Source organism: Bos indicus x Bos taurus, chromosome 22 (genome assembly GCF_003369695.1).
Source record: "Bos indicus x Bos taurus breed Angus x Brahman F1 hybrid chromosome 22, Bos_hybrid_MaternalHap_v2.0, whole genome shotgun sequence".
Taxonomy (NCBI): domain Eukaryota; kingdom Metazoa; phylum Chordata; class Mammalia; order Artiodactyla; family Bovidae; genus Bos; species Bos indicus x Bos taurus.
Genome location: NC_040097.1, coordinates 2682997 through 2704655, shown reverse-complemented (window position 1 = coordinate 2704655; position 21659 = coordinate 2682997). Strand labels below are relative to the sequence as shown.

The 21659-nt window shown below is 54.6% G+C and overlaps 1 protein-coding gene across 2 annotated transcripts; it reads right to left on the bottom strand.

Moving 5' to 3' along the window:
• Positions 1-770: 770 nt before the first annotated feature.
• On the bottom strand, positions 771-21595 carry TMEM43 (transmembrane protein 43). Of its 2 annotated transcripts, none has more exons than XM_027522800.1 (12): positions 18927-19081; positions 10362-10511; positions 9318-9452; positions 8681-8775; positions 8266-8315; positions 7977-8046; positions 7220-7290; positions 6061-6182; positions 5703-5777; positions 5175-5276; positions 4476-4593; positions 771-2638 (listed from the first exon to the last, which is right to left on the bottom strand). In XM_027522800.1, the coding sequence occupies exons 2-12, from the start codon at positions 10416-10418 to the stop codon at positions 2436-2438; spliced, it is 1098 nt and encodes a 365-aa protein (XP_027378601.1). In that variant the 5' UTR covers positions 10419-10511; positions 18927-19081; the 3' UTR covers positions 771-2435. The 2 variants fall into 2 exon arrangements, with proteins under 2 accessions (XP_027378601.1, XP_027378600.1); XM_027522799.1 differs by lacking the exon at positions 18927-19081 and adding an exon at positions 21366-21595 and having other exon boundaries at positions 776-2638.
• Between the last annotated feature and the right edge of the window lie 64 nt (positions 21596-21659).

The window sequence follows — 21659 nt, the reverse complement described above, 5'->3', positions numbered from 1 at the left end:
AAGGGAAACAAACAAAACCCTCTGGAGTGTGACTCATGTGGCAGGAACTGGCAGGAAGGCTCTTGTTGAGAAACACGGGGAGTTGCCATGGAAACCACTAGCTGTGGCACTTTCTGAGTCAGAGCTCGGTCTCACCCTCCTGCAGGTGAGCGCCCTGTTTTCTGGGAGTGGAGTCAAGCACTGCCCGCTTTCTGCAGGAATAACCTGTTCTTCAGGCAGACAGCAGGCAGCTCCTGGGGACACATTGTGGAAATGGAGCCTAACCTTGGGTTCTGAAAAGTTAGCACTCACCTGCCTCGAATCCTGTAATAAGGGGAAAAGACGTTCAAACTGCAGGATGGACGCTTGGCAACCGTCTGCTGCTTCAGAACGGGCTTGTGGGCTTCCTCTCGCTCCATGCCCACCAGCACCCGTGGGGTAGACACACCCCCCACGTCACAGAGGAGGAGGCTGAGGCTCAGGTCACCGTCATGGCAGGTGCCACACAGCTCATCTGCCAAGGCGGGGGACGCCTTCTGCGCTGGGTCCCGCTCACTCCCTCCCACCTCCTAGAACCATCTACAGACGGGTGCCGGGAGCCACACTCGGTCCACACAGAACAAAGGTTTTCAAGTGCTACAAATATCGAGGTGCCGTTTAAAAAAATTTAAACCAAGTTTAACTACTAAAAGCAATATATAAGTTGCAAAAATTCATAGGTTCTAAATAAACTCTATGGCTGAATTCTTATGAGATAGAAATTTCAGAAAGAATGCAAAAAGGGGAATATGGCAAGTTCTATATCAAAAGATGTTTAGAAGTTTATTTTGAATTTTTATCAAAAATACAAAGGTAATACAAGTTTCATTATGATTTTCCAAATGCTCAAAATATTTATTAACATTCTTTTGTTCTTTAAGAACACTTGAAACTGGCAGTAACTTAAAATCTGTACTAGAAAAAAGTCACACAGATGTCAAGGATTTTGTATTTGGCCATCATTTTGTTGCTGTGCTTTCCAAACGCACCTTTAGGAGTTGATAGAATAAACCATTGATTTAACAAGCAATAGTGAACACTATTTCAGTCCTTAAACCCAGATAACTCATCCCTGGGGCTGGCTGTTTTGTACATGAAAAATCTCAATTTACACCACAAGTCCCCCAGGACACTGAGAGAGATTACTCACTCACTAAAGCAGCCACCCCAGCAAGGCATAGCAAGTTCCAAATAGTCAAAGGACGTACCATCTCTTAAGACATCGACGTTACCACACACTTTATCTTTCGAAGGGTGTGAAAGCCGTTAGGAAACTTAGAAACTGTGAACTAAGTGTGGGTGGATTTGAGTTAGGAATAAAGCTGTGGACACTGAACACATAAGGCCCCAGGAGCAGCCACGTGGGGCCCGGTGCTAACGGCATCGCGTGTGGTGAGCAGAGCTGGGCGAGAGCTTCCCGACACGCAGCCTGTGAAGCCCGACTGTGGTCGAGCTGTGTGTGTGCGCAAGGGGGTCAACGTGAAGCAACACACTTGGGACAGCTGAATAACAAAATCATCTTCAAGAAAACAGTGCGTTTTGATGCCAAAGAAAGGAAATGCCTTTCAGACGCAGAGACACCCGTCTCGTCTCAGAGGGAAAACAAGCCTTCTGCTAACACTGGTTTCAAAGCACCTGAAGCTTTGAAAACCTTCCCAGGGACCCAGAATACGGATGGGTAACTTCCTCAACCAGGTAAGTCACAGCCCCACCGAACTTCCCATGCTCTGAACTGACTTCAACAGACAGAACACAGAGGGCTTTTGTGTAACAGTCTGAGATATGAATCGTTCAGGAGGAGTTTTGTTTTTTAAGTCTTATTTGAAACAACCCCCACTTAACAACGCCCCAAACAATCCCCTTGTCAGGGAGTTTCATGCAGAGACAGGAAGCGATAAGAAACTAAGTAACCAGACCTTCGAAGATCCTGCATACCAAAAGGGTTCTGCCAAACTGCAACATGTGTGGGAGGCCAGACAGACATCCACGGTCCTCATCCAGACTCCCGTGGCCTCTGAGCACCCAGCTGAGTCGCACACAGAGTGGGTTTGGGGTGCCCGGGCCACCTTGTCCTGGACCCTGGTGTGGTGGTGGCTGTGGCGGGGCCTGGCACCGTCTCCGGTCTGAGTGTCACCACCTTTACAGACATCAGCTAAGAGACACGGGTGGCCACGCGGTGCCCAGAGAGGGAAAGGAGACAAGCAGGAAGGCGGAGATCACGCTGCCAGACAGGAGCTGCCTCCTGCCAGCAAAGCTGCCCACTGCAAGAAGGGGCATGAAGGGCTAACTGACGGACACCAACCCGCTGCCTGTGTGCACGGCCGGGGCAGGGTGTGTGTGGAATCCGAGACCCAGGCAGCTCAGGGGAGGGCGGCCCGGGTCTGAGGTGCGGGGGTGTCTGCGGGCACTGCGCCCGCTCACTCCAGCTTCTTGGCCGGCACCCGAGTCCGAGCAATGATGATGGGCACCAGGGCCAGGCCAGCGATCCCGAGCGCCCACAGGGGCCGATAGAAGAGCCAGCCGGCGGCCACGGTCAGCAAGGTCAGTGAGGTGGCCACGCAGAAGGCAAAGGCCTTCAGGCCGATGTTGACCAGGTCTCGGAAGACAGGGAACCAGTCCACTGTGGGGAGAGAGCGGCAGTCAGGGTTCCCAGGCCCCCGGCTCGGCTCCTCCCTCCCCCTGCCGGCAGCCCGCCTGTCTCTGGACCAGGTGTGGAGGGAGAGGCAGCGGTGGGACACACGCGGAAGAGCCCCACGCACGGCCATGGCTTGGCTCAGCCCAGCCCGGTGTGCCCTGGGGCAGATGAGCGATGCTGGCGAGCACCTCTCTGCTACCCGACAAAGCAGCAGGCCTGAACCCCCCGCGGGCCTCTTCGGCGCCCAGCCCTTCCTGGAGGAGCCTGTTGCTCACCCAAGCTGTGACCGGTCACCTGTGTGCCAGCTCCAGGGAGGACCTGTGAGGGCTCAATGGACCGGAGGAGCCGCCCACCCGGAGACCCCCACAGGCCACCACCCAACGTGGGCTCCATCAGCCCTTCTGCAGTCGCCCTGTCCCTGCCTGTGGACTGCTGAGGCAGGCCTCCCGTGGCCGGCACGCACCGGGGGCCTGCACTCAGTTCCCAGGAGGCCGGGGTCTGGTGCCTGTGAGATGCAGGGGCCCGCAGGCCGCCTGGGGCCCATCTGGGTCCAGCCCCACGTGGGCCCGACAGCCCCCGCAACAAGCAGGGCTCGTGTGTGGGCGCTGGCTGGGGGACCACGAACCTCATCCAACCCTGCCCTCCTGGACACCGGTGCCGTTCCTAACCTCGGTTCACCCACAAGATCGCCGAGGCCTGGCGGTTAAGGTCACAGCCAGAAGGTGCCAGAACCACAGTTTAAACCCAGGCTGAGTGCAGAGCCTCTGCTCTTGGCCACCACGCTCAGCCCGGAGGACTGGTACCCTGCCCGTCCTGCTGGCGGCATGGCCTCCAGGGCCCGCAGCCCATGGTCACGCAGCAGGCTCTCAGAAGGTGCTTGTCACAGGAACGGAGGGTGGGGCGGGGTGGACGGGCGCCCCGCTAGCAGCTTCCCTCGTCCCTCCCCTGCACCGAGTCCCTCTGTGCGCTCACTTGGTCCTGACCCTAGAGGCTCAGCCTCTGGCGTGGAGTGAACCAGTCAGAGGGCAGCCCCCGAGACAGACCTGATGAGGGGGGACTGGGCCCCAAGAGGAAAGGGCCTAACCGAGGTCGTGGCCACGATGGGCCTAGTGACCATGCAGGTTGCGTTCCTGGGTGCGGTTCCGCCATCTGGGGGAAGCGGCCTCCCCCACCCCCACTGCTCCTCAGTCTTCCCGCCTATAAAATGGGCTGATTGTCTGGGGGCTGCAGCCAGACTCTCCCAGCTGGAAAGGCTAAGCGGAGGAGGGGTTTCTGGGAACCATAACCACCTGACTGGATGGGACTCAGCCCCCTGAGAAGCCCCATCCTCCTGCACAGCCCCCAGGCCCAGCGCCAGTCACCCACCCTGGGGTTGGGTCCTGAGCCGAGCGCCTGGGCTCAAGCAGGCCAACCTGGGGCCATGAGCAGCCTGGCACAGCCTCCCCTGCGTTCCAGACCTGCTGCGGCTGTCTCAAGTCTAGTTCAGGGTTTGGGGGGTGGGGCGTGAAGGATGACGGCTCTTGAGTGTTTCCTATTTGCCAAGCTCTTCACTAAACTCAGCAAGTTAGGTGTGAGGAACCTGAGGCTAGGCAGGAAAGGAACCTGGAGCTCTCCCAGCCGGCCAACCCCCAAGCACGGCTCCACAGCTGTGGGTGAAGGGGTGAAGGCTGAGGGGATGCGCAGTGGGCAGGGCAGGGAGACCGCAGCCTTGGGGGCCAGCGTCCACCCCCGGCTCACCCATCCCAAGGCCCTGAGGTCACAGCGGGGGCTGAGCACACCCAGTGGGTGGTGGGGGCCAAAGAGGCCCTGTCTGCCCACCTACCCAGCGTGTAGAGGATCCGCGTCATGAGGTTGAGGCCCATGAACATGGCAGCCCAGCCAGCCGCCCTCAGGCCCCACGTCTTCAGCGAGTTGCTCTTCTGTTCCCGACGAAACACCTCCTGCAGGACAAGCAGGGAGGGGAGGTGGTCACAGCCCACCGAGGAGTCCCACGCCGCCCCGCCAGCAGGCGCTGGACTAGACGCCCCTCTCTGCGCCCTGTCCTCGGGGTGTGGGTGAGGGCTGACCCTGTTTCGGATGGGGTGCAGGTCTCCCTGGGGGCGCCCACTCTCACTCACCTGGTCCTGCACAGCTCACCCTTCACCCCAGCTCACCCCCAGCTCGCCTCCCGCTCTGCACAGGGCCACTCGGCGTCCCGGCCCCGGCAAGGGGGCCCGGGGCTGCGACATGACTGACCCACCGGCTCTTCACTTGGGACTCAGCAAAGACGTCGCTCGCCACCCACTGCCGAAGGAGGCTCCTGTTACCACGTCTGTTACCTCCGAGCATCTTGGGGGGTCCGGGGGATTCTCTGCTTTGCTCACTGCTCCCTCTCTCGGAGGGCAGCCGGGCCGCACACACAAGGACCCCTCACCCCTTCCATTGCCTTCTCCTGCCTCACGGCCCTGGCTCTGCCACCGTGGGGGCAGGCTGGTGACCAGAGCACTGAAGCGCGGCACACAGGCGCACCGCGGCTGCTCACCTCTGCCGAGAAGTCCCCATGGTGCAGGAGAAGCAGGGTGTCCCCCGACTTGGTGGAGTAGGGGACCAGCTGGTCGCCCCGCTGCCGGGCAATCACGGTGACCTGGTCAGAGAACTCCGCCTCAGAGCTGCGGGGCCAGCGCCCTCCTCGCTGTGCGCCAAGGCAGTGGGGAGCCACAGGCCGCCCCAGCCCCTGCCGCCACGTGGGCCTGGGGGAGGCGCTCCCGCTGGCCTGCTCTCTTCACAGCCCTGGGGAGGACCCGGGGGCGGGGGGTGGAGGCGGGGCTGGGGTGACAGGGTCTGGAGTGCAGGACAGAGCATTTACAGGGCAGAGGTCAGTGGTCGGGGAAAGCGCCTGCACAGGGCTGGAAGAACCTCTTCAAGCACCACGCTGAGACCCTCACCACTCCCCCGCCTGGGGCCCATGGAAATGCACACACACGAGGGGGAGGGGTATGCCCTAAGCATGCACTTGGGCCCGGGTCTGCACCCAGGAAGGCCCCCGTTGTCTGCCTGGGGAGCCGCTTACCACATGAGCTGGGCCCAGGTCGGGGTCGTCGCTGCTCAGGCCCGCGTAGGAGAAGGAGACACGCAGATCTCCAACCTGGGGTGGAAGAGAGGCGAGTGAGGGAGGTGGGAGTCCAAGCTGGGGCCCAGGGCGCCCACCTGCCCACGAGGGGGTCACACCACCCCCACCTGCACCCAGGCAGCCCCAGTGCGCAGACAGCCCCTCCCTCTACCCTCGCCAGCGCCGGCCGGCCGAGTGCAGCCGTGAGTCATGGAACCCGATGGGAGCTGAAGCGCGGCTCGGACTCTCCCACGCTGTGGAGGGGCGGGACTCAGGGGCCCCGACCTCTGCCATCGGAGCGCCCGAACCCACTGGGTACCTCGGGGTACTTGGGGTTTTCACTGTGGTAGAAATAGTCCCCCCGGCGAATGATGTCCACATGCGGGTCCTCCAGCTTAGACAGGCTCAGCGTCTTGAAGTTGTCCACTTTATCGATGAGCCCTGAGAGGCCAGTGGTTAGAAACAGTGTGTCCACTGCAGCCCCGTCTGCAAACCCGCAGCCCCGTCTGCAAACCCGCAGCCTGATGGCCTTCCCAGCCCGCCCCACAAGCCCGGCTGCGCGGCCACCTGCCAGCTCGTCCCCCCGGGGCCTCTGCATGCCCGCTCTCCCACCCGGAGTCCCTGCTCCAACTCTGTCCGTCCACAGGACCAGCCCCTTCAGCCTCCAGCGCCTCCAGGAAGCCAACCCCGTCAGGCGGTGACCACAGCCCCGGCAGGGCCTCAGCCCTGCGTCCACTGCTCCCCAGGTCCCGTCACCTGCGTCCCGGCCTGGCTCCCTGCTGCCCTGCAGCATGAGGCCGGGCTGCCTGACATGGCTGGCACCGACTGGGGGCCAGAGCACACCACCGACAGGCCAGGCTCTGCTCACGCGGTCTCTGCACTGCCCCTCGACGCATTGGCCCCAGGGGTCCTCTCTCCCTCGTCAGGTCTGGCCCGGGGGCGGGCCCCAGGAGTGTCGGTGGCAGTCTCACAGCCACACTGACCCCTGCAAGCCCCTCTCTGTGGGAGGCCCTCCGGGGTCTGGCCCGGGGGCAGCCCCAGGAGTGTCGGTGGCAGTCTCACAGCCACACTGACCCCCGCAAGCTCCTCTCTGTGGGAGGCCCTCCGGGGTCTGGCTCAGGGCCGGGGGCCCGTGGGGCTCAGGAGTGGAGGCGGGGCCTTGTGTGCGCTGCCCTCCAGGGCTGCCTGAGGAGGGGCTCTCAGCCCCGCCTGCTCAGCCCGGCAAGGACCCACACCTGCTCCCTGAACAGGTTTCGGGGGGTTCCACACAGACCCCCCTTCCTGGGGACAGACCTGCCCTTTGGCCCCAGCCCAAAAGTATGACGCTGGAGAAGTGCTGGCCGACCCCTGCCCAGGGCAGCGGGAGACCCCTTTAACCACCCAAGGAATGAGTACAGGGCCCCGGCTCCTAGGAGGCGACCGGGTGGAAGTGCAGGGTTCTGGGTCCACGGTGGCTCATCTAATGGCCCTAGACTTACCCGCCGAGAGGAAAAACCTGCCGATCTGGACGAAGGGGGCTGTTGCGGTGAACGACTCCACGGCCATCGCGCTGGGGAGACAGGGGGAGCTGTTGGCGATGTGGGGTGCCAGGGGAGCTGCCTGGGTCCCCGGGGAGGTGCTGGGCAGGGTCCGCACCCAGGGGGCTCCTGCCAGCCCAGCCCAGCCCGGCCCCGCAGTCTTGTCTTTCCCCGACCCCGTCCCCTGCCGAGGAAGGGCAGCTTCCGCTGGCTTCTGTCGCCCAGAGCTTCTTACGATCTTGCCTGGACCCCTGCCAGCCTGTCCCACCCTGCCCCCCAGCCGTCAGACGGCCCTGCCATGGACTTCACACCCTCCCCTCCAGACCCTTCCCGCCAGCATCCAAGCCTCACTGGGAACGTTCAAGGCCCTTCCTGGCCTTGCCCAGCTCGTCACAGCACACAGACCACACGGGGCCTGTCCAGTGTCACGCCCGTCTCAACACCCTGACCCCTGCCCCTGAGCTAACTGTCCTCAGCCAGACCCCTGAACGAGGGTGTCAAATGCAGCCGCTCCTGAAAGCCCTGGGGATGGTCTCCCCACACCCACCACTGACCACCCCTAGGGCCAGGGGGGTCAGGCCCCGCCTCTGCTCACAGTGCCAGAGCGGGCCTCCGAACTCTAGCCCACATTTCATCAGCCCGCGAGACAGAAGTAACTCAGCCCCATGACTCAGATGAGGACGCTGAGGCTGGGAACCTGCCAGGGGCTGGTTCTCACCTGGGGTTTTTGTGGCCAATCTCTCGGTCAAAGTTTCTGCTGTTGACGATCTCTGACCTCCATTCTGTGTCTGTTTTGAGCAGAGAGAACATGCGGAAACCACGGTAAGCCTCAGGTTTGAGGCCCGCCGGCCCCACGTCCTCTCATCCAAGCCTGGGACCACCTGGCAGCTCCTGGAGCCTCACTGGATAGACGGGGGAGCAGGGCTCCGAGGACCAGCATGCGGGGAGCCTGATGCTGGCTAAGGAAAGACACAGGCTGCGGGGAGCAGGGAGGGCCCGTGACTCACTGTAGGAGTACTTCCTCTCCGTCTTCACCTGCCCGTCCTCCGTGTACTCCCTGCGGGGAAAACACAGGCGCCCGAGTCAGCCCGCCACCCCCGAGGCAGCCCCAGCTCTGGGCGTATCCAGCCTGAAGCAGCCTCGGGGCTCCCAGGCCAGACTCCCCACACGGCGCAGGCTTGGTCCACACCAGCCCAGACACACGGCGATCCCTGGGAGCTAGCCCAGCCACTTTCTTCCCCCAGGCACTCCGCAGGAGACCCCTGCCGCCTCCAATCGAGACCACGGGCCAGTCTCTGGGGGACAATCTGATGTTCCTCCGAAAGGAAGACTTCCCACGGTAGCCTTCAGCAGTGCCGCAGTGAAGGCCGGCTGCCCATCCCCCTAACCCCGTGCCTCCCGCAGCCCCAGCCGGCCCCTCACCTGGACTCCTCGGTCTCCACCCACTGATACATCTCCACGTGCCGCCGCAGCTTCACGGCCGGGAGGTGGACCCCGTAGTTAGGATCAGACAGGAGCTTCACAGAGGAACAGACCAGGAAGACAAAGGACAAGAACGCTCAGCTCAGGGAGGCCAGGCTGGGGAGAGACAGGCCTAGAGGGCAGGCCAGCCCGGAGAACTCTGCGCTGCTCGTGGGGCGCCAAGCAGAGCCACCGCCCCAAGAGCTGAGCCTGTGACCCAAGCTGCATGCGTGGCTCAGGGTGCGAGCCCGGGGTTGCAGGGCCGGGCAGCGTGAAGGGTCTTCAGACAGGAGACGCTGCCCCAGGCATGCGGGCCCATCATCACTGTTAAAGCGCCTCTGTGTGAGGCTCTGGCCAAGGGCCATCGTGCCAGGACGGGAGACCCTGAATCTGGGCTGATCTGCAGAGCTCACTCGGGCTGTTACAAGGTTTCTCCCCATTTGACAGAGGAAGACTCTGAGACTCTGGAGAGATGGGTCCACAGCCACCGAGTGGTGTAGCGCGACTTACACCAGGAGTCTGTTTCTGAGGCCCAGGCCTCCAGACGACACCCACAAGGTGCCCGAGCCCCCGCGGTCAGTGGGTGCCACTGGCCTACCTTGGACGTCCGCAGGGCCCCGATGACATGCACCAGCCTCCCCTCGTTCTCTGGAGCCACAGTGTGGATGCTGCTGGGAGACACCACCAGCGACAGCCCCTCGGCCAGCGAGGTCGCCGTCTTCAACGCGTGGCCCTGTGCACGCCGGAGAGAGAGGATTTCAGCTGCTGGACACCTGCTGCCCGGGGCAAGGAGAACCCAGGACGCCCGCTCTCCAGGCCTCCCCGCACCCACGCAGCACCAGCTGCGCCAGGAAGAACAGCAGCTGCCTCTGCCCTGCACCCCTCCATCCATGTGCTTCACTAGGGCTGATGGCACAGCTGTTCAATGTGACCCAGGCCTCACCAACCGCATCCTGTGTTCACTGGCCCCACAGAGTGGTTCAGAGAGGACTGAGGACACTCAGAAGTCTCCCTGGGCCTTTGGCTAAACTGACTTAGAAACAGAGACGCGTCCTCTTTTCTCTGGGGTTGCTAAGCTGCTGGGATGTGACACAGGAGTTGCCGGGCCACCTTTGCCACCACAGGGGAAGAGCCCGCTGAACAACAGAGAAAAATGGGCAACAGACGGAGAAACGGAGGCTCCTAGGGGCCCAGCATGAATGCCTGGATCCAGCCACGCCTGCGGCTGAGACTGTCCCCATTTCAGAGTTTAAATAGCTCAGTTGGTAAAGAATCCGCCTGTAAAGCAGGAGACCCTGGTTCAATTCCCAGGTTGGGAAGATCTGCTCGAGAAGGGATAGGCTCCCCACTCCAGTATTCTGGCCAGGAGAATCCCATGGACTGTACAGTCCATGGGGCTGCAAAGAGTCAAACACGACTGAGCGACTTCACTTTTCACCTTTTCTTTCACCCCATTTCAGGTACGTGAATTGATCCATTTCCCCTCCTGCCTCTGTTCGTCGTGAAGTGGAGCACAACACAATGAATTGACTGATTCAACCCTCCTCCCCATAAAATCTTGACCCTTATTACCATATCCAGCCTCTGCACTGAGATGCTGCAGGGACCCTCACTCTGCACAGAGGGACCCCGAACATCATACCTCATTGGTGAAGATTAAGTAGAAGGAGACCAGGAAGGTCATGAGCCCCACAAACATTCCACCCGAGGTCTCGCTCAGCCGCTCCAAGAAGCCCGGCTGGGACTTGTTTGTGATTCTGACGTGATCTTTCTTGTTACTCGTACTGGAATACTGAAAAACACAAAAAGGAAACTGGTTTTCAAAAAACAAACTGCATTTACACTCAGTCAAATGCACAGACTGAGGGTTCAGTTTTGACAAGTGCAGAGCCGTGTTCGTCAACACACAAAATATGTCTCTCGCCTGAAAGCTCCCTGTGCCCCCTCCCTGCCAGTACCCTGTCTCTCCACCGCCCAGAGGTAACAGCGATCTGAATCTGTATCACTGCGATTTAGTCCTGCCTCTTCCCGAACGCGGTACGAATGGATCGTGACACAGCATGAGCTGCTTCTGTCCAGATTCCCGGACTTGGCCTAACACTTGGGGCCACCTGTGTCATGGCATCAGGAGTCCGCTCCTTCTTGTGGCTGAGTAGAATTCCACATCTGTCAATTTACTCACCAGTCGATGGATACCTTGGATACTTCAGGTTCCTAGCGATTATGAGCAATGCTTCTGTGAACACTTATTTACAAGCTGGTGACACGTAATTTCTATCTGAGGGCAGGACATGAAAATCTGAACAGAAAACTCTGTGCCGTGTGGGTCTCCCCGCTCCCTAACACGCAGTCTGCATCTGCATCAAAGACGGGGGCGCCTGCTCAACCATAAGGACCTTCTCCCCTTTCTTCTGACGTCTGCAGTGAAACTTCTTAAAAGAGCAGCGTTCTTTCGCAGCTCTGCAAGGGGCCACGGTGACTGACCGCTCGCTTTGTACGCGTACCTCCCTGGCCTCTGCGTCCCTGGTGAACCGTGTGTAAACCATCAGTGTACCCCTTTCGTGTGTGACCCTGTCCCAGCAATGCGCACAACTGTGTCTTCACCTTCCAGCAGGTGAGAGTTCTCAGAGCTTCTGGGAGGCTGTGTCCAGGGTTACAATCCTGTTTGGCTCAAATAAAATGCCTTTTTCTTCTTGATTTGATTAACTAAATTTTCATCCACTTTTGATTGGCGTAGTTGGGGGGCTGTCAGACGCATCCACCAGAGGACACTTGGAGTCCACCCCAAACTGGGGCCTGGTACCAGCACGGGCCCCTGGGGCACCACCAGCTTCTCTGTGTTCCTTCGGTGCTTTCGAGAGTTCTCCTGAGTTCTCCTGACACCTGGACATCACCGCTTTAAATCCCACTCTGAGTTTTACTCAAGCTGTTCCTCTTGGGACTTGGAGTCTTAAAAGGGTTACTGGACTGTCTCCTAGGCAGAGACCTGGGATGTGCTTTGGAGTGAACGGGGCTCTCTGGTCTTTCTTAACAGACTGACTTAAATTGGAAAGACTGTTGCATATATGGTGTGAACAAACCGCTGGTGGAATGAGAGATTGAGCCTGCGCAGCTCCACAGTTAAGGGACACTTGCTCCCTCAGCCAGGAGCAGCTCCCAGGCAGCGGAGGACCCAGCAGAAGTGCCTGAGCATCCGTCCCTGAGATGTGCAGCGGCCCCACAGGGCCCACTACAGCCACTAAGTCAGTTCTGCTCGCTGGGCAGCGCCGTGGCGGCTGGCCACCCGGCACTCCCAGCCCCTGCAGCACGCTCAACTGTTGGAGGGAGAAGCCGAGACACAGGAGAGCCAAGCCCACCCCAGGGGAACGTTCCATCACAGGGCCCTCAGAAAGTTGTCGAGATCCTATCTGAACTGGGCTGCCAAAGTAATAATGGGAAACCATCCCTCAAAGGCCGAAAGGCCTCCTGGCTGGCTTCATGACAAAACCAATGCCTGCAAACACATGACTCTTGAATGGCCAGGAGGGAGCTTCTTAGATGTTCCAACACCGTAGAGAAAGCTGGCTTGGTAAAACATCTGTTCCAAATTCAGACCTTGAGGGAACAGAAGCATTCCTAGGAGAAAGCCTGAAGTTATAATCCTTATCATGTTCCTGAAATGTGAACACAGCCCACACTGCCTTGAGTCTACTACAGTCTTGGCTTAGCATGCCAGGCCTCTCTGTCCTTCAGCATCTCCTGGAGTTTGCCCAAGTTCATCTCCATTGAGTCGGTGATGCCATCTAGACATCTCATTCTCTATCACCCCCTTCTCCTCCCGCCTTCAATCTTTCCCAGCATCAGGGTCTTTTCCAGTGAGTCAGTTCTTCACATCAGGTGGCCAAAGTACTGGAGTTTCCGTTTCAACATCAGTCCTTCCAATGAGTATTCAGGGTTGATTTCCTTTCGGATTGACTGGTTTGATCTCCTTGCAGTCCAAGGGACTCTCAAAGAGTTTTCTCCAGCACCACATTTCAAAGGCATCAATTCTTCGGCATTCTGCCTTCTTTATGGTCCAACTCTCATATCTGTACATAACTACTAGAAAGACCATAGCTTTGACTAGATGGACCTTTGTCAGCAAAGTGACGTCTTCGCTTTTTAAAACACTGTCTAGGTTTGTCACAGCTTTCCTTCCAAGAAGAAATTGTCTTCTAATTTCATGCTGCAGTCACCATCCACAGTGATTTTAGAGCCCAAGAAGAGGAAATCTGTCACGGCTTCCACCTTTCCTACCCTCTATTTGCCATGAAGTGATGGGACAGATGCCATGATCTTAGTTTCTTTAATACTGAGCTTTCAGTCAGTTTAGTTGCTCAGTCGTGTCAGACTCTTTGCGACCCCGTGAACCGCAGCACGCCAGGCCTTCCTGCCCATCACCAACTCCCGGAGTTTACTCAAACTCATGTCCATTGAGTCGGTGATGCCATCCAGCCATCTCATCCTCTGTCGTCCCCTTCTCCTCCTGCCTTCAATCTTTCCCAGCACCTGGGTCTTTTACAATGAGTCAGTTCTTCGCATTAGGTGGCCAAAGTATTAAGCCAGCTTTTTCACTCTCCTCTTTCACCCTCATCAAAAGGCTCTTTCGTTCCTCTTTGCTTTCTGCCATTAGAGTGGTATCATCTGTGTATCTGAGGTTGTTGATATTTCTCCTGGCAATCTTGATTCCGGCTTGTAACTCATCCAGCCCTCATCCAGTACACCACACGGCATTTTGTGTGGTGTACTCTGTGCCTAAGTTAAATAGGCATGGTACCAGTAAACAGCCTTGTCATACTCCTTTCTCAATTTTGAAGCAGTCAGTTGTTCCATATAAAGTTCTAACTGTTGCTTCTTGAGCTGCGTACAAGTTTCTCAACAGACGAGTAAGCTGGCCTGTTATTCCCATTTTTTTCCAGAGTTTGTCACAGTTTGTTATGATCCACACAGTCAAAGGCTTTAATGTAGTCAATGAAACAGAAGTCGGTGTTTTTCTGGAATTCCCTTGCTTTCTCTATGATCCAATGAATGTTGGCAATTTGATCTCTGGTTCTTCTGCCTTTTCTAAGCTGGTACATCTGGAAGTTCTCAATTGAAGTCCTGCTGAGGCCTGGCTCAGAGGATTCTGAGCACACGCCTACTAGCGTGGGGAGTGAGCGCGACCATCCGACAGTCTGAGCATTCTCTAGCACTTTTCTTCTCGGGGACTGGGATGAAGATCGACCTTTTTTCTTCTTTCCAGTTTTAGAGTCTACTTGGCTTAATTAGTAGACTCAAAAGAAAAAAAGGGGGTGTGTATGTGTGTGTGAAAACAGATCTTTGTAAAACTCAAGCAGAACAGCTATTTCTGTGTGTATCTGGATATATGTACGTCTGTATACACAAGTATGATCCATCTCTAACTTCAGAGGTTACTATCAACGTTAATGTAAAAGAGTTCTACTTAATTAATTTAAAAGTAAATGTTTACAAATCAAATATTTTACTTAAACTAGCCCAAACTGTCAAAGGGTCACATAATCTAGGATTAATCTTTAATGGAAGAAAACAAGTTAAAATTGATGGTCTAATTAATACAGACATGGATTTACACTCATCATTAAGTGTAATATTTTAGCTGTACCCAGGTTTCCTGAAAGTTAACATGCTCATGTTATTGTGATTATAAAATGTGTCAACAAGAAAATTAACTTGGTATGGTAATATTTTCATAAATAATGAATACGTTTTGGGGTGAATTCTTTTAAGAATAATTTTGTTTTAGGATATATGTACCCAAAAACAGGGCTTCCCTGGTAGCTCAGTTGGTAAAGAATCCACCTGCAATACAGGAGACCCTGGTTTGATTCCTGAGTTGGGAAGATCCCCTGGAGAAGGGAAAGGCTGCTCACTCCAGTGTTCTGCCTGGAGAATCCCATGGAACGTATAGTCCATGGGGTCGCAGAGTCAGACACAACCAAGTGACTTTCACTTTCACATGTAAAAACAGTTTCTCCCAGTTTGGGGGGATTTGAAATTTTAGAGTTCTGCTGCTGCTACTGCTGCTAAGTCGCTTCAGTCGTGTCCGACTCTGTGCGACCCCATAGACAGCAGCCCACCAGGCTCCGCCGTCCCTGGGATTCTCCAGGCAAGAACACTGGAGTGGGTTGCCATTTCCTTCTCCAATGCATGAAAGTGAAGTCACTCAGTCATGTCTGACTCTTCACGACCCCGTGGACTATAGGCTACCAGGCTCCTCTGTCCATGGGATTTTCCAGGCAAGAGTACTGGAGTGGGGTGCCCAAATGATGGAATTCACTGAATGTCTAGATTGTTTTCTTAATAAGAAAATACTGGAAGATTAACTGCTAAATAAGTCTTTAATTACTTACTTTTATGGCAACCCACTCCAGTGTTCTTGCCTGGAAAATCCCATGGACAGAGGAGACTGGCGGGCTACAGCCCATGGGGTAGCAGAGTCAGACATGACTGAGCAACACACACACACACACACAGAGACTAAATGTGTTTGAGACTATTAATAAATATAATCTGCGCTTCACTCAAAGACTGAACTATAAAGTAACATATATTTTAAAAACGGAACCCTGAAAAAAGTTTTTGTACATGGCCAGGACTTACTAAGATCAGATTAAATTTAATTAAACGAATGAATTTTAATAATAAAGGTAAAATGGTGAAAACCAACTTTTTTACCTGTGAAGAGGACAAAGCATTCTTGAAACACTGATCTGGTTTTGGTAAAGATTAGAGAGTTTCTTCACCTCTAACTTATCTGATGTAGCTCTCTGTCATTTACTTTTGAAATCTTTTTATTATCCCTTTGGTTGAAGCGAATAAATAGTTTCACAGTGACTTATGATCCTACTTAGTCAAACATTTAAAACCTTTTCATATCTTTCACAAACTTCCTCAAATCAAATTTTTTTTTTTAAACTTTACAATATTGTATTAGTTTTGCCAAATATCAAAATGAATCCGCCACAGGTATACCTGTGTTCCCCATCCTGAACCCTCCTCCCTCCCCATACCCTCCCTCTGGGTCGTCCCAGTGCACCAGCCCCAAGCATCCAGTATCATGCATCGAACCTGGACTGGCAACTTGTTTCATACATGATATTATACATGTTTCAAAGCTATTCTCCCAAATCTCCCCACCCTCTCCCTCAGTCCATAAGACTGATCTATACATCAGTGTCTCTTTTGCTGTCTCATACACAGGGTTATTGTTACCATCTTTCTAAATTCCATATATATGCGTTAATATACTGTATTGGTGTTTTTCTTTCTGGCTTACTTCACTCTGTATAATAGGTTCCAGTTTCATCCATCTCATTAGAACTGATTCAAATGTATTCTTTTTAATGGCTGAGTAATACTCCATTGTGTATATGTTCCACAGCTTTCTTATCCATTCATCTGCTGATGGACATCTAGGTTGCTTCCATGTCCTGGCTATTATAAACAGTGCTGCGATGAACATTGGGGTACACGTGTCTCTTTCCCTTCTGGTTTCCTCAGTGTGTATGCCCAGCAGTGGGATTGCTGGGTCATAAGGCAGTTCTATTTCCAGTTTTTTAAGGAATCTCCACACTGTTCTCCATAGTGGCTGTACTAGTTTGCACTCCCACCAACAGTGTAAGAGAGTTCCCTTTTCTCCACACTCTCTCCAGCATTTATTGCTTGTAGACTTATGGATTGCAGCCATTCTGACTGGCGTGAAATGGTACCTCATAGTGGTTTTGATTTGCATTTCTCTGATAATGAGTGATGTTGAGCATCTTTTCATGTGTCTGTTAGCTATCTGTAAGTCTTCTTGGAGAAATGTCTATTTAGTTCTTTGGCCCATTTTTTGATTGGGTCATTTATTTTTCTGGAGTTGAGCTGTAGGAGTTGCTTGTATATTTTTGAGATTAGTCGTTTGTCCGTTGCTTCATTTGCTATTATCTTCTCCCATTCTGAAGGCTGCCTTTTCACCTTGCTAATAGTTTCCTTTGTTGTGCAGAAGCTTTTAAGTTTAATTAGGTCCCATTTGTTTATTTTTGCTTTTATTTCCAATATTCTGGGAGGTGGGTCATAGAGGATCCTGCTGTGATGTATGTCGGAGAGTGTTTTGCCTATGTTCTCCTCTAGGAGTTTTATAGTTTCTGGTCTTACGTTGAGATCTTTAATCCATTTTGAGTTTATTTTTGTGTATGGTGTTAGAAAGTGTTCTAGTTTCATTCTTTTACAAGTGGTTGACCAGTTTTCCCAGCACCACTTGTTAAAGAGATTGTCTTTAATCCATTGTATATTCTTGCCTCCTTTGTCAAAGACAAGGTGTCCATATGTGCGTGGATTTATCTCTGGGCTTTCTATTTTGTTCCATTGATCAATATTTCTGTCTTTGTGCCTGTACCATACTGTCTTGATAACTGTGGCTTTGTAGTAGAGCCTGAAGTCAGGTAGGTTGATTCCTCCAGTTCCCTTCTTCTTTCTCAAGATAGCTTTGGCTATTCGAGGTTTTTTGTATTTCCATACAAATTGTGAAATTATTTGTTCTATCAAATCAAATTCTTAATGAAGCTCTTTTGACCTCCAGCTAACTCTGGGATGCTTCAGAAAACCCCTGAACATCTCAAAGAGAAATATTAAGCTAATTGGGCTCATTTGGTATGTTACATTACATGGGAAACACTGAGTAATGATAAATTCTTAGGTCATATTGTGTGGATAAATATATTAATATAAACATTCTAGAACTTGTAGGAAGTTCCTAAAATTTGAAATCTTCTGGTATGTGTCAGTCATGATTCTGGCTACTCTCTTAAAATGTTGTATGCTACATAAATAGCCAGTTTCCTTGACAACTGTACTGTAATCAGGTCTTTAACCAAGATTTTAAGTCTTCTGTCATTTATACACAGTTACGTCTCTACATAACTGATGCTTTTACAAAACTGTTTCATGACTTGCTTTAGGCTCTCAAACTAGACTCGGCAGCCAAGGGACTCCCTCCTGTACAAGGGCCATTTCGGCCACAGCTCTCCTGGAAGGCCCCGAGGAACGCGCTCCCCTCTCGGTTCGCGGCCGCACTCAGCTGAGTTTCTTTCACACTCTCACCACCCGCAGCGCCGCGCGGTGAGCTGCCCAGCTTCCCGTGAGGGTCACTGCCTGGTGCCACCTGGGTTCCACGGAATAACCCTGACCTGCAGCTCTGCTGCCTGTGCCACAGTTAGAAAACAGCCACGACTGCATTTTGTGAACCGGTTAGATCACCTTCTTGTTCCCAGGAAGCCCGTATCGATAATGCTGATCTCTAATTTAATTTACAGCTGGTCCTACTTAAGGGAGGAGCAGGGACGTTACCAAGATGGATATGCAGTAACGCCCACAGTGGGCATCATTAAAAGCTTTTATTTACAGGAAACAAAGCACAAGCTGAATGAACTGCCTTAACTCTAGCGAACGACCCCAGTGACACATATTCACATTGACAGTCGCTGTGCCTCTGGAGTGACACCCCACTCTGGAATGCTATGGAAACAGTGAGGTGTTTAACCTCTTCAGGACAACCTAATAAAAAAAAAAAACAAAAAACGGAAGAGTTATCGTTCTACAACTGCCAAAACAGTTTACTGCTGACAACACTGGGCGTTCTAAGGTCAAGGCCATGGAAGCTAAAGGCATTGGCGCGCTGAGGCAGGGTTAAACCCCCATGCTGTCCACCCTCCAGAACATCCGCGGCTCTCAGGGAACGCTCCTAACCCAGCGCAAGCGTTCCTTCCACAGGGTCAAGACACTGACAGACACGGCCCCGAAAAGGGGAATTTTGACCCCGCCACCCAAATCCGGTTTAGACCTGATTTAAAAAACAAACAGCACACAAGGCTCACACCTGGAGCACAGATGCCGTCACCCCAGCAAGTATCTCCTTTAACTCTGTGCACCCGAGAAAATGGGTCATGGGGAAAACAGTATTTTTGGAAACTTTCCCCTGTGGTGGCTCAAGGGACACATTACATTATTGTCAGGGTCTTATTGAGACACTTAAAAAAACAAAGTTGGTAATAAGTTTTTTTTTACAGCTTCCAGAAAACCCTACAGATCACGGATTATAACAGAAATTTTGTCTACTGAAAAGGACATCAAATAAATGATTCTTTGCAACCACGACAGACAGCAAGTGCTTTATCCGTTGTTAACTTACCTCTGCTCAGCCAAATTGAACATTAATTCATGGATTCAAGTCTCTCATTTTGAAAAGGCACCTCGACTTCGACCCCTGTTTCTATACCCAGTTTCCTCTAACACAAACATCACCGATGGTCTTGACTTTCCAGGCCATTTGGAAACATCAGTGGAGCAGTTTGCTGCAGGCAGATAGGTGACCACCAGCCATTATGATGATGGCAATGGCAAGCACTCCAGTCTATCAGACGCCAGTTCTGCACAAGCCCGAGGAGGTGGGCACCGTCACGACCGCACGTCACAGGTGGGAAAACAGGGGTCGGCCGTTACAGCACCAGTCCGCACCACACAGCCTCTAAGAGGCGGACTCAGGACTCCTGTCTGGGCAACTGGGGGCCACTCTCTGCCACTCTACTCCGGACTGCCTTCCTCACGCCTGGGGCCACAACAGGAGCTGAACACTGGGAGCCCGAGTAGGCACGCAGCACAGGAAAAGAAGCCAGTCCCCAACTTGGGCCCTGGAAGGCCTGGCTTCCTCCTGGGCCTCCCCTCAGCCACCCCTAACAGCCAACATCAAGATAAGCGGCTCAAAGATGGCCTTCAAGAGAAGAAAGAAGGTGATCCTCAGGCTGGCATGACACACTCGGCCCGCATTCTAGGCCAAATTCCCAGTAAACAAGGACAGGGAAGATTTCCTCCCTGCCCGCTCCCCTACTCCAGGCTTAGAAGCAATGAGCAGTGTGTGGCGGGATAGGGGCTGACCTACCAGGATTTTCAGGTCCTGAAAATCACTTCCTGTGCAACCCAGAGTCAGCTGCTCTACCCCTCTGATCCTGTTTACTCATTTATAAAGCACAGATGTCAACAGTAACTCCATTACTCGATGGAGTTTACGGTGATTAAGAACCCTGTGTCCTTCCTGCCCCAGCCCACCATCTGATCTTTCTTTGGCACCGGGCCTCCCAGTCCCTGTAAACGTGCACCCACTACAGGGTGAGTCAACGAAGGTTTGGTGGCAGAGGATACCCAAATTCATCTACACTCTTTGGCAAAGATCAGGACCCTACGTATCCAAGATTCTCTGCCCATCAGGACTGAAGATAAACTGTTTTTTAATGTAATTAAGGACCTACGGTGCACCAGGCACTGTGCTAAAAGCAGAGTCTTCCTTAAACTTCACAGTAACTGGGCCCATGAGGAAACAAAAATCCCAAGAAATTAAGGTCACATAGCTACTGAGAAAGAATCTGGATCTTTCCCCAGGTGGGCCTGACTCCAAAGCCTGCCACACCTTCCCATGACCCGCCAAGCTGGCTGTGGGGCCCTGGGCAAGCGCGTCCCCCTGCTGGGAAGTCCCCATCTGTAAGGTATCGTGGTGGTGGTCTGGGGCACACCTGTCTCCTGACACAGCCCAGGCCTCCCCCGGCAGACCCTGCATCTGGGGGACCACCTCTAGGTGCACCACTTAAGGCTTCTCAGCCTCCCAAACAACTCTAAACCAGGCAAGGTGTACTGGGGCCGTGGGTGACGAAAGCCCTGGCTTCTCAGGGGGTGTGGGAAGCAGAGAGGACGCTTAGGGACAGAGGAGGAGCCTGGAAGGGTGTAACAGAGCAGCGGAGAGTGGCTAGGACACTCAACCAAAGCAAGAGGGAGGGAGTGCCCAGGCTGGCAGGGCTCCGAGCTGGCTCCAGACACTTTCACAGAGGAGCAGAGCCTGAGTCACCAGCTCCTTCTTCGCCCAACACCCTGGTGGGAGGTGCCCCTCGGTTTGTTGAATGAATGTTTGGCTTAAATAGAAAGGTTCCTGAGAAAGGCTGGCTGCTGGCAGTAGGCCAGCAGCCTTTCCAGGGGCACCACATTCAGCGAGGGGCTCTGCAACTAAACCCCTGCTAGGAGGACGAGCGCCCGGCCGTAGGGAAATGCCCCCCTCTGCCCGCCGCCCTGAAGTCTCTGCTCCCCACCTGGCCTGCGCTCCTGTATCATAACAGCCCCGGTCTTACATATCCCTCTGGGCACGGAGCTCACCGCCCGCCCCGTAACAGCACGTCGCTGGACAGCTCCACCCGGGCGGATCGGCTTCCCCACCGCCCCCGTGGACTGGCCACCTCTCTGCGGCCCCGTCCGGCCCTCCAAGTCCGCACATGTGACAACCCCGAAGGTCCAGGAGGGAACCGGGAACGAAGAGAAGGGCTGCGGGGAGGGGCCCCGCGCCAGAGGACCCCGAGGCGGAGCCACGGACCAGAGGCCCGGTCCCCAACACCGCGGGACCCAAGGAGTCGGCCCGCGCTGAGCAAGACAGACGGCACAGCTGCCGGAAGGCGCGGACACGGGCGTGAGAGTGAGGCCGGCGGGCTGGACGGAGGGGACCACCGGGCAGGGGGCCGCGACACGCCCGCGGGAAGAGGGGGCCGGAGGACCGGGAGGCCTGGGTGTGGCCGGCGGACCAGGAGACACTCACGTTCGCGGCCATGGTGGGGCCCGGTCGCCGCCCGCCTCGCTCGGCTCAACGTGGAGTAGGGTTTACGCCAGCAGCACTGAGTCCGCGACCTCTCGCCAGCCGAAGAGCAGCAGAGCGCGGCACAAGCCCAGAGCCCGGGACACGCCACAGAGCTACCGTCCAGAAAGCCCAGGCTTTTTTGGCTCCCGCTCGCCGTGCCGCACTGCCTCCTGGGAAACGTAGTCCTTTCGGGTGCTTTGCGAAAGTTGCAACCCACTGACTCCTCACTGACGAGCCCGCGCACTGCAAGCTATT

Coding starts and splice junctions, on each gene's coding strand:
- TMEM43 (XM_027522799.1), bottom strand. Junction 9,453..10,361: donor ACTTAATCTTCACCAATGAG/GTATGATGTTCG, acceptor CGGCGTGCACAG/GGCCACGCGTTGAAGACGGC. Junction 5,277..5,702: donor ACCTGGGCCCAGCTCATGTG/GTAAGCGGCTCC, acceptor TTCTCTGACCAG/GTCACCGTGATTGCCCGGCA.